We start from the raw sequence: 12,631 nt of genomic DNA, 5'->3' as shown, positions 1-12,631 counted from the left end.
AGAGAAAAAAAGCTCCTCACAACAATGAAAGATTTCAATCACTTTTCATTTAGCTATTATTAAGCCACACAGCTGCTCCGCCTACCAACTCTTTCCCAAAATACAACGTCTGGGTTGCGACAGCGGCCTTTATGAGGCATTCTGGGTAAGTTTCTGCTGTACTTCAGGGCCAATTATGACAGCCAGTGAATTACTGTTACTAAATCAAACACATGATTTCACAACCGCTGTTCTCGTACCCACAAAGCAAACTCCGCCCGAACTGAAGAGCGGCATACCATCATGTCTCAGAGACACAACTCAAAACCTCAGCTCCAACCGCCATCTGTGATCCATAATCTCAATGTTTCCTCATAACTCAACGGTCATTATCTCACACGATTCGGCGTCATGAATGAACTTCTCGTAATGCTCTGTCAAATGTGTTTCACTAATCCATTCATTTCTCCATAATGAGGATCTGTGCATTAGATTTGTGCCAAAGACATTTTGAAATAAGTCTTCTCTGTGCCTGATGACGGGAAGAGACGGAATAAGTTTTCTCCGTCTATTACGTGCCTAATGGGGGGAACACAGATAAACTAATATTAGGCTGATGTTGAGCTCCCGACTGAATTACATTAACAGCAGCAGTGAGCGATGATTATAATGGGACCTCGATGGGTTCTGCTCTCTGCTTCCTGCTGCTGAAGACACATGAATGAGAGAGACATACAGAATATGTTCATGAAAAACAGTGTATAATTGGAACAGAAACACACACACACGTACACACCACACAGGGCCAAGTCTCTGTTTAGTGTCTCTCTGGCCCCTAATGGGTGCTATTCATATCGGCTGCTGTCAGAAACAGTGGGTCTTAGTGTGATCATCTCTCCAGAGTGTCCTAGTAAAGCCGGTTGGATTTGAGAACTCCTTGTCTTCAGCCCGGAGCCTTGTATCCAGAGGACTTGTTGTTCAAATTGAAGAAGACAGACAGAAACAGACTCAATGCTCAGTTGGCTCCCCATATGTTCAACATTCAGAGGGAACAAATGAGATGCTTTCCATAATGTCAGCTAATATTCATTTCCCGGTAAACGCTCATTTGCTGACATCTGAAATGCCGCATTTGTGTCTATATTGAGTTTTGATGCCCATGCAGATTAGCCCAAAGGAATAAATAGTTCTTGTAAATGGGAGCGCATCCAAGTGACAGCTTTGACCTTTTATCGATTAAAAAATTCCATCCAGTCACGATGAAACGACGTACCGAACCAGTGGAAACAAACTCGACAGGACGGGAGACGATATTATCATAAACTAGGGTTTAAATACTGTGTGCACTCTCATGATTCCACTGAAATGTGATCGCTGATAGGAGAAAATACTCTGACTGGAAGGCTCTGAAAAATACTGAAGCCATCTGGGTGTCGCTTTTTACAACTCTTCCGAGACACACGACTGCAGCAGAGGAGTAGAGCCCATTTAATGCATTAGAAATGTACATGAGCTGGTTTTAAGTGGGCTGCCTGATATAAGTGGACTGTCAACAGAGAATTCTGTTAAGCTTTTAAAATGCAAATTTGACTTCTATTTCAATATGCTTTTGTGGTTGCTAAATACACTGAATTGGACCTGAAGGGACCTCCTTTAACAGAGAAAAGTGGAGCCTTTTCCTCCACATTAGCAAGAAGCGCAAGGCTTGACTATCAAAAGGGGATCTATTCAGTCTGCAGCAGAGAGACGCACCTTCATAATGCACCTGGAGACAGAAACATACAAATATGGAAATTAATGACAACAAAAACACTGAACCAAGCTGATCATATTTCTTTTGTCTTTGAGGCTGACGTCATCAGTAGAAGGGGATGTAGCTCAGTGGTAGAGCGTGTGCTGCGCATGTATGAGGTCCTGGGTTCAATCCCTAGCATCTCCACTTCTTGCGGCACTGTGCAACAAACTGTTGCTGATAAATTAGTTTAAAGCGTGTTGTTATATGAACGTTGTCCGCTACATTACACGTAAATGAAAAGTAAAAGCTGCTAGCCTATTTACATGAATGTGTAGAAGAGACTGTAGATCAGTATGTTCTTTGCAAATATGTAAATACCCATTACAGTGATACCTCAATGCAAAAACAACGCCTATTTTAACGTGTGACTTTAGTAAACACGTTTCTTGTTGTTCATATCGAGGCTCTTACTGTGCTGACCTCCACAGATATATTGTTGCTGGCCTGGCTGCCAGTGCTGGTATGTCTGATGTACTGTTTAAACTGCTGCAGACTGTCCAGCACTGCCTGACGCAGCAGCTCGCCTCCTCTGGCTGCTCCTCTGATGCAGCCTTCACCTGGAAGAGTCCTCAGCTCCTCCACGCAGGAGCGCAGGCGGGCCAGGTTGCCACGGACCTGCTGAAAGTGCAGAGAAAATGCGAAGGACAGGAATCCAATGGGTAACAGAAAGCAACAAAGGGAGCATGCCTGAGAAACTCTTCCGCCTTCATCCATCCTACCACAAAAGGCAGTAGACACTCCTGCTGCCGGCTGATGGCGTACAGGCTGAGTAGTGGGATCCTACAGGGTCCATCCAGACTACAGGCCAGGGACAGGAAGTTATCCAGAGCATCACAGAGCACGGGACAGGTCTCCGACCACCAGGGTGGCAGCGCCTCCACGATCAGGACCCTGGCTGGTTGCCGCGGAAACGAGGAGGACCAGTACACCAGGTTGCCGGAGTTGGAGGAACCCGCTGGCCTCTTTCTGTTGTCCATGGACATCTTAAAGCAACAAGCGGAAAACAACACTGTGTTCAATAGAGGGCAGCATAACAACATCTTCTGGAGGGAACATTGTTGATGTACATGATCTATTCTACCTTTAGGGTTGCCTTTTTATGGGTTCCCAAAATGATCCAAAAACATTAACATAATAGGAAACCATTGCCCTGTCATGATAATCCGCCCAAGCAGACAACAACATTAAAGCACATGAGCCTTTAGTCATCACCATGAAGAGTAAGCCCCACTGTAAATAGAACATAAATAGACATAATGAACAAGGGGAATTATGTAACTATCTAGGTTACAGGCGTTCCCCGACTTCTGAGAATGCTAATGTGAAAAAGTGACGATTAAAGTAGGTTTTGTAATGACCGAAAGGCAGCTGAGGCCAGAAAGTTTTGAGTGGAACGATGCAGAGCAGACTACATATTTGTTGTCATCCTGGTAGAAGAAAAAGAAAAGTGGTCAAGTTCCCCCCCGGCAGGTCTAAACTTTGGGGTGAATAAACAAGTCGTTGAACAAGTCGTTCATAATTTAAAGTCGTCTGGAACATTTGAGACATTTCAGTCCACTGGCAGCAGTGCTGTCAAAAGTCTGAGACATGGATGATGCAACGAGAAACAGAAACTCTAATAGTTCCCGTGGAGGAAAATCGGTCATTACAGAATTAGAAAGAAAATGGACAGAATAAAGCATGTTCAGAGCACTGAAGAAAGTCTCGTGTTATATCAAAAAAGAAATCTCAATTCCATTTTAGCTAAGTGTTTTATAGACATGTCTTTGATAAACCCTAAACCTAATCCATATTTATCAGGAGAAAAAAATAAACTGCTTCCCACGCATCATCAGATGGAAGTGGCCCATCTGTGTGTCTGTCAAACGGCAAAAGTCAGTCATGCAACATGTCGGATGTGGCCAGCGGGACGGAGAAGGGAAACCCCCTCACAGTCCACCACACCATCTGAAGCCCCGCCATTATGGACCGTCTGTCAGAGTGAATCTGTCTTTCTGAGTCTGGTGATTAGCATCATCCTCATTACTGCAGGGAAACCCCATGTTTAGCAACATCGATGGTCCCCTCACTCTGAAAAGCATCAGGACAATTAGTCGTTTCACGTCCACACATCAGTGAGTGAGATGAGACAAGGCACTCGAACAATTTCATCAAACATACAGCGGGCTTTTTTGTAATTTCACACGTTGCGCAGAGAATATAATCAATATACATGATATTGGACAATTTGGGTCATCCCGAGATGGATTTTGCTTGCCTTTTCCTCTGACTGACAGCATGTGTACCCTTTTAGGCAGTTAAAGAAGACACCCAACTTTCTCATCTTTCCCTGAATCACTTCTCCTCTTCTAAGTCGAGTTCAGTCCTCACCCTCCTCACACATCACACACCCTCCCACCTTTAAATATCGCATCATCCTTTCAGCCACTCTAAATACAAGCTACCAATCAGATTCAGTCCAATGAATGATGGAGCTTCTGTTTGTCACCTGTAGTCGGTTGAAAAATGTCCCACGCTCTGTGATCCCCCCCCCCCCCACACACACACACACACACACTACACGGCACTAGCTAGGGTGCGTGGTGAGTTGTGTTAGCATAAATATGGCCGATGAAAGTTGATCACAGTGCGTCTAAAGTGAATGAAAACAAGCATAACAGCAACAAATAAAAGAGGTTATAACACACTTGTAACTCTCCGGTGGTTTAAAATCTAAATATAACGAACATCCGGTCCGATTGGATTCACTCAGATGACGTCATTACTTATTAGCTGAATCTAGCTAGCATGAGATAACTTGAGACTTTACCGTAGCTGGGTTATGTTTCTCGTCGTCAGCTCCCTTCTGCTGGAACAGTTATGTAAAGGAAGTGAATATGAAATCAATAACCGTGAACTGCCAGCTGGATTAATAGCTAACCGGACAGAGTCCCAGCTAGCAGCAGCAACAAGTGGGCCGAGTAGCTGTAAACTGTAAATAAAGTCTCGAGCAGCTTCTGTCTCGAGCCTCTGCTCGGTGGGCCCAGACAAAGATTGTCTATTAGTGAGATGAATCACTCATACCGTTAAAATATAATGTACCGTTTCCTTCCATCTATTAACGTTACTGCGAAATAAAAATAGATTTGTGGTCAATTTTACAGGGTATCAGGCTGACTACTGTTAAGTAATATATCATTATACATTATCTTGACATTTATTATGTATATATATATAAACATATGTATATAAATTAATGTATATGAATATATATATATACATTTTTTATATATATATATGTAATAATAGATGTATTATATATACTATATCTAATAACAGTATACTACATAAACATTGGGTGACATAATATATGAATTATTATATATCATAATGTCTAATAACAAATAATAATACTGTAGCGACCCTGTGAAGTGGCTGTCAATCACAGTGTGGCACCGTGCGTGCTGGTCGAGGGGGCGTGCCTGTGATTGGCGGAGTAGATGGGAGGCGGGGTTAACCTGTCGGAAAACGGGAGTTAAGGGTGGTTGACGGGAACCGTTGTTGTTGACGTTCGAGATGCTGAGCTGAGGAGCCCGCTGTCTGTGTTGGTGGATGCCCAATAAAGTGAGGATTAATAACGTCGTCCCGTCTCCGTGTCATCAGTGCCATAACGTCCGAGACGTTACAATACATCGTGCATTGAACAGACAGCGATGTGTAATCAGGTCCTTTGGCAGCCAGGAGCTGCGTCGCGTGGATCCAAGATGGCGGATTTTCAGTCGGTGTTCAAAGGGCCACCTGTTCACGGCCGTTTCAGAAGCTACCGGTCCGACGGCGTGTCGGTGTGGCTGGAAACAGCACTGCAACTCATTTCTCTTCACTGCTGCAGTACAGGTGGAATTAAAGTAACACCAAAAAAGGTCAAAATCATCCTAACAGTACTTCGGTACAAAGCCCTAATCCGAGTGGACCTTACCATTACCCACAATGCTCCGGGGTAGCCAACTCAGCCACATCAAAAAGCAAATAACTTTCAAACTAAAGCATTGGGAAATGTGCGGACGGTTCCTGTGAATTGACCGTGAGCTCTGGAATATATCACACATCAACAAACAAACGAAAATTAAAAAGAAAATTCAAATATTTGCACCGTGACTGAGAACGGTGGTTCCTTGCACTACTATAAATAGCCCTGGAACATATTGTCATATTGTAGTTCAGCCAGGGTGTCAGTTTGTCGCTGCTCAGGAGGGCCTGTACATACATACCCACGGGAGGTATCCAGGGTTCAGGCAACGGCATCGGAGCCCGAGTCCTACCTGCGAGCATGGCTATAGGGAGCATGCAGCGGCGACATTGGCCTCCAGGGGCCAATGGCCCCCTACAGTGCATGTGGTGTAATTGCAGGTCGAGTGCGAGCCGAGGGTTTAAAGAAAGCCTCTCGAGAGTAGTACGGAGCACTGACTGAGTAAGAAACAACTGAGGCTGAACACTGTTTTTTAACTTTAAAAAAAAAAATGCTAATACTTTTATCATATATATATTATGAAAAAAATAATAAATAAAATATATATTTAATTTTTATTATTTCTTCATTTTAGATCCCCCTCCCAATAAATAATACACGTGTTTCTATACATTTTATTTCTACCACATATATGTTTTATATATATATATATATATATAATGTATATATATATATATATAATTTATATATATACAAATGTGTATGAAACATCTTTACATTAAAGCTGCCAATTAACCTCTTCCAGCTTCTCTTATGTGAGATGTTTCTGCCTTTTCCTTGTCTTACATTACAGTAAAGTGAATCACCTTGACATATTTTCCAATGTTCTGACATTTTATGGACTGACTGATTTGGACAGATAACATAAGTGAGCAATACTCAAGTTGTCATTTACAAGTATGTGTTTGTTAACACAAGGAGGTCTTGAGCATCTGCAAAGAGAAAAAACAAATGCATAGATAGAACAAACTTCCACCACAAGTATCCGACTGCTTCTCTCTCGATGTTTTGCATCATGTTGCATTGTTTTTTTGTAAACGTTTTGAAACATTTCCTTCTTGTCCTGCTCTCTTTCCATGTGTTCATTTTCTATTCATCATTTTTAAATGAATAGAGGAAAAGATGAATGAGATGCCAAGTGCTGGAAGCCAGGAACAGAACGGAGGAGTGATGTGGAAATGTGCTCCTCATGGTTGGTGTGCTCGGCTCGAGTGCTTTCTGGAAGTCAGTGCGGGCGTGTCAGTGTGTTGGTGTGTGCGTGTGTGGGTGGATGTGTATTTTTGTGAGACCTTTCAAGCCATGGAGGTATAATCAATAGTTTTTGGTGAATGTGTGTGAGTGTGTGCGTGCATTTTGTAAAATGCTGTGGTCTGTAAAAAGGCTTCGGTGAAGGAGAGGTTGTGAAATCCCATTTTCTCTCTCTAACATTATCCTGTGTCAGGGTGTATGAGATTGACATGAAGAAATGATGAGGTGTGTGTGTATGTTTAGGTGAGATAGACAATAAAAGAAAACATTCTGGCAAATCTCTGTACCTGGTGAACTCATTTCCAGATGAATGTGTGCCCAGTGGGAGTCCTAACTTGTGTCACCGAGGACCTCGGGAACCCCAGGCCTCTGGCTCAGGCCCCTGCTTGAACATGACTTCAAAATGAATGAATGAGAATAAATCAGCAACCAAGCCTTGTCAGATTGTACTCCGCGGTATATATTTTACTGGGTGAATAAAAATAGAACACAACATGAATGAATATTTCATTTTTATCTTAACAGGAGACAAACACAGTTTGACAGTCGGGGTTTAAGAGGTGTGTTTTTGGTTATGCGGCGGTGGCTTTGGCAACTTTTCTTCCCCAAATCAGATTCCTACGGGTACCGGCAATCCTCCAACATGCCTCCTTTCCTTCTTTCCTTCCTTCCTTCCTTGCTCATCCCTAGTTAAAAAGTTTATCATGTCAACACCTGTTCCCTCGCTTCCTCTTTCTTTCTTTTACTTTACTCGTACTCCTCCGCTGGGCTACATCCCACCCACCTGCATGTCAGTGCTCTATTTTCCTCAATAATGTACATGCTGTGCATGAGACTAACACTGCAATGCATCGATGTCACTGTGAGGATCTTCCACTGAGAAGGATGTCGAGCTTTCACTCTCAAATAGGATGGTCCATGTAAAGGGATTAGGTGCAGCGATATGATTGGAGCTTAATCGCTCTTATGCACAGACACACACTTGCAAATACACACATGCTTCCTGATTTAGTTGTGATGAACACAACATACTTCTAGGTCAATAGGAGCTTTGCCACAGTGTTCTAATCCGCCATGCCTTTTCGATTCACTCTGGGGGATTGAGGGAAAGTTTTCCCAAGTAGTTTCAGTACTTATTTTGTACACTAGTTGATTTATTTTTCATTCAAGTGTGGCTCCTGCGCCATTTTGACTTTTACTTTTGCGCAGGGTTTTATTCACTGTGACTAAGGTGAAGTGACTGTGAAGTCGGTTGTGTTAAGTTGTTTGCTGCCTTGAGGAATTTTAGTTTAATTTGCTCAAATGGGCACAGGAGCATGAAATTAGAAAATCCCCTCAGTACAGCCTCAGTTTTAATTGAAGAGGTTCCAATGGAAGCAGATAGCAGGCGAAAACTTGGTTTCACAACTTTTCATTTAATGAGTGAACAATGGTGCTGCGTCCAATCTCATTATTTTTCTGCGAACACACTCCTACTACATCTGAATTTGTTCTAAACTCACATCATAATTTACTCTTTAATCCCTAATGCATGCTTGCATATAATATATAGTTTACAAAGGAATAGTCCAACATTTTGTGTTTAATCCGTACAAAAACAAAGTATAAAAAGATGTATTGTACAACAGACAGAGCAAATATATACGAAAGGGCCAGGCTAGCTGTTTCCCCCTGTTTCCAGTCTTTGTGCTAAACTAAGCTAAGCGGCTGCTGGCATTAAGTGCATATTTTCCATACCGACATTGGTGGTACCATTCCTCTATAACTCCTCTAACTCTTGGCAAGAAGGCCAAATAAGAGTATATCCAGTTTTAGCTTGTCATCAAGACATTGTTGTGTTTTTGTTTTTTAACAAGCTGGTTAAGAAATAAACATGTTGCACATAATTAGCACATCTCTCACACACCAGGCCAGACCTCCACTGAACTACAGCAGGTCTCTGCTTGCTTGGATTTGTAAACCGGGGTTGGATCAAATCTCGCAACACGGGATGACACATTGTTGATTTTTTTGTGATGTTGAAACTACAATATATTACTTAATGACAAGAGAGACAGGAGAGGAAAGCGCTCGCCACTCTGGCGTCTCATGTCAGAGGACAGCTACAGCAGCTGCGATGAGAATATGAAAACGTCTGAAATGATCTCTACCATAGAGTAGCTACTACTCCACATGTAAAACACAAGTGAAAATGAGATTAACCTAAACCACCTGAAGGCATTGAGGAGGAAATGCTAACTATCTAACGCTGAACTGGAAATTCTCCCATTTAACTTCACATTTGAGTAGATACCTCTGAGGAATCAGAAACTAGCAACGCTAACTCAGGGCAGCTAAAGCGTTTGAACCTTTTTTGGAGGTGTGAGTACTAAGAAATGAAAATGTGTGATGTGTCAATCTGCTGGGGCTCAAGAGGACACACTGGGACAAACCACGCTGTTCTTTTATCCACACGAGACCCGTTTCAGATCCAATCCTCCTGTTTCAGAGAATCTGTTTGTGTCGGAGGGGAAAGACGAGGCTTTAGGAAGTTTGTGTTTGTTTTTGGCTTCGCAATGGAAGGATTAATATTTAAAGTGTTTGTACTAATCCCGGTGGGAGAATGGCGTCATTGGAATGTGTGTGTGTGTGTGTGTGTGTGTGTGTGTGTGTGTGTGTACTGTCTAACCTGTTTACTGTGGTTGTGTTTTCTGCTCCAGTACAGAGTAGAGTTACCTTGATGGGAGTGTTTTACATTCAAAGCATGGCTGCAGAGCCTTTATGACTTAATGGTGTAAAGGTAGAGCTCAGCTTTCTGTGACATGGAGTATGTCTTCCTTAAAGAGAGCTTCAGCATCCGATAACAGTTGTCATGCCAAACCTATAAACTGTTACCTTTGTGTTTCATAAATGTAAAAGTTGGAGGTAATGTAGGTAATGTTCTGCTCCGTAATCAAATTGGCTTGGATGATACCCAGACAACAGAACGATCCATTTCTTTCCTGATCCAGAGCTCATGTTACCATGAGGATGTTTTTTATCTCATTGGAGGTCGTCGGTGTCTTCCAGCGCTCGATAGCGTCCGTCAGCTATTTTTCTTGTTTTGCCGGCCTGCAACTTTTCCGTGATGGTTCACTCTGCTCGGATAGATCCGCTGTACATTACCTGCTCAACTGCAAACGACAAACACACCACGTTAGCATTTATTTATCCTTTCTTTCTTTCTCACCATGCATTTTGGCAGCTGAGAGACATCTGCAAGAGAATTGAATTCTGCAACTCTGCTCCTGTCTTACTCGGTGTGCGTGTAACTGATACCGTTCAAGTGCCGCTAAATTCAATGATCCATTACATATCAATTGGCAATCTAATTTGTGATTGAAAGCCTGGGGACACTCCCCTCTCTAATGAGATGATAGATGTAGACTTTCAGCCACTCTGCTTTCAGAGAGGGGGAGAAACAGGAGACGTTGGCGCCACTCCCTTATATTTGCTCATGAATGTGCAACTGATACTCGGCAATAGCCAGATTCTCTCCCGACCCGCACCACATCGCCAAAACACCGTCAAAAGGCCCGTGTCGTCTCGGCGTGAGGCTTTGCGTCCAGCAGCGTGAGAAAATACCAGAGGAATCAGATTGTGTACCAAACAACAGAAGCTCCTGATGGTCTTGTGACCGCGGCCTCATCAATAAGTCAGTGTTCCTAATGCTCCACATGCACAGTGGTGATGCTCTCCGGAGGAACATCCAGAGGGAGTCCTCGTGAACTCATCTCGGACCAAAGGTCCACGTCTCCAGGGCTAACGCCGGGAGGTAGATGACGTCATTCTGGTCCGGATGAATCAGTTTAGTATTATGACGTATTTTATCATTATCATCATTATATAACCAGATTGCGGTGTCCCCGAAGCTTCCTCTATTTGCTGTTTGTTGAAGCGCTCACAACTGGGACACTTTGAAGATCCCACTGCAGTCCTCCGGTGGGAAAACAACAAGCGTAAGAGATATTGGTCTGACATTTCTAAAATGCGAGACCAAGGCATCTGTACATAAGACAAGCCTCATTACCTTCGCATTGAAAATGCGGAAGGTTATGTTTTGATCGCCGTGTATTTATTTATTTGTATGCGTGTTATTCGCAGAACTCAAAAAGTATTGAACCGAATCGCATGAAATTTGGTGGGATGATTGGTTATTATCGGGGGACCAGTTGATTAGATTTTGGGATCGATCGGGTCAAAGGTCAAGGTCAAAGGTCATGAACAGGTCAAAATGTTCTTGAATCGCATGACATTTGGTGGGATGATTGGTTATTATCCGGGGACCATTTGATTAGATTTTGGGATCAATCGGGTCAAAGGTCAAGGTCAAGGTCATGGAAAGGTCAAACTCTTTTTTTTACCATAGCGCGGTCAATTTTTATCCAATTGGCATGCAACTAATGCCAAAATGTTCATAATTCAATGCCCAATCTTGTGATATGCGAAGGCATGCGCTCTACCGAGTGCCCATTCTAGTTATAAATGTTTCGAGTCTTTGAAGATTCTAGATCTCTTTATTGGCCCTCAAGATGTTCAAGTTGTTCCTGTCGACTTTGGTCCAAGTGCAAAAACACGTTTTTAGCTCCGACGTTCAGCATGCGTTGGAACATTCTGCTGTCGCATGGACATTGGCCTCCTTTGTGTCCTCTTGCCATACGTCAGGAAGCACTTCCTGCTTATCCCTGCCGAGGGACCTTACATACAGGAACAGGTCCGGCGCTACATGGCGGCTCTGCCGATGCGTGACGCGGCTCTCCAACAACAATCCGCTCTGTTGTTGCTCTCTGTTCCCATGGCTCTCCTTCCCACAATCAGAGAAGGGCAGCATAGACGATATATTGTGCCAGCTGGTGGTCTGACATGTTAATGACTTTAGGCGTGGGTATACATTTCCTTTGTAAACGGGCAAACGTTACAGAAAAAGTACTCTAGGTCTCACTGTTGCCACTCCATTTTGTATCCAAGGGCAGTTTGGAGGTGGTACATTCATTGCACCTGTCACCGCTCTCTCTCTCTCTCTCTCTCGTCCCAGTGTGTATGAGGGGAAGTCTTGACATCAGAGCGGAGTACATCCTGGTGACGATGTCACCGCTGTCTCCGTGTGTCTCCGTGTGTCTCCGTCAGCTCACTGTGTTCCTCAGGGCTGTATAATGATCAGGTCTCAGTCATAGAGGCCATTTTGTCCCCCGGGGGATGGGGGGTTGTTAACATATTCACCCATCTTTGTTTTTCCCGTTGATCATGATTTAAGATTCTCGTCACGTACGTGTCTTTTGAAAAAATAATACCCACTGTGTGCCACGGCCTGATGAGCTCATAAACTCTGCATCTTAAATCCTACACTACATGTTTTGGTGCTACTCTCGGGAGCTACATGCGCTTTCCTCTGTTAATGGACGTGGATTTTTCAAAAGCGGCGTATTCATTCGTTCTCGTCGAAATGCAGCAGATGTTTCGCGATGAACATGAACGGCTGATAGCTTCGGAGGGAGCTCAAGTACTCCGCTAATTGGAGGGAAGCCTTATCCACCCGGGCCAACATTGTTCCAAGCCGATCCTCACAGAGAAGAATATGCCGAATG

At 43.3% G+C, this 12,631-nt stretch overlaps 1 protein-coding gene and 1 non-coding gene across 3 annotated transcripts in view; one reads left to right on the top strand and one right to left on the bottom strand.

Annotated features, from left to right (window-relative positions):
• The window catches only part of m1ap (meiosis 1 associated protein), a 30,314-nt gene extending 25,574 nt beyond the window's left edge, over positions 1 to 4,740 (bottom strand). For both annotated transcript variants that reach the window (XM_056443035.1, XM_056443036.1), the window contains exons 1-3: positions 4,584 to 4,740; positions 2,494 to 2,757; positions 2,195 to 2,392 (exon numbers count right to left, since the gene is read on the bottom strand). In XM_056443035.1, coding sequence (XP_056299010.1) covers positions 2,195 to 2,392; positions 2,494 to 2,757 — 462 coding nt within the window. In that variant the 5' untranslated portion in view covers positions 4,584 to 4,740. The remainder of the gene's footprint in view (positions 1 to 2,194; positions 2,393 to 2,493; positions 2,758 to 4,583) is intronic.
• On the top strand, positions 1,847 to 1,918 carry trnaa-cgc (transfer RNA alanine (anticodon CGC)). The gene has a single exon. It is a non-coding gene; the product is annotated as a tRNA-Ala (tRNA).
• Positions 4,741 to 12,631: the final 7,891 nt, after the last annotated feature.

This window comes from Pseudoliparis swirei, chromosome 21 (genome assembly GCF_029220125.1).
Source record: "Pseudoliparis swirei isolate HS2019 ecotype Mariana Trench chromosome 21, NWPU_hadal_v1, whole genome shotgun sequence".
Taxonomy (NCBI): Eukaryota; Metazoa; Chordata; class Actinopteri; order Perciformes; family Liparidae; genus Pseudoliparis; species Pseudoliparis swirei.
This window is presented reverse-complemented; position numbering and strand designations above follow the sequence as displayed.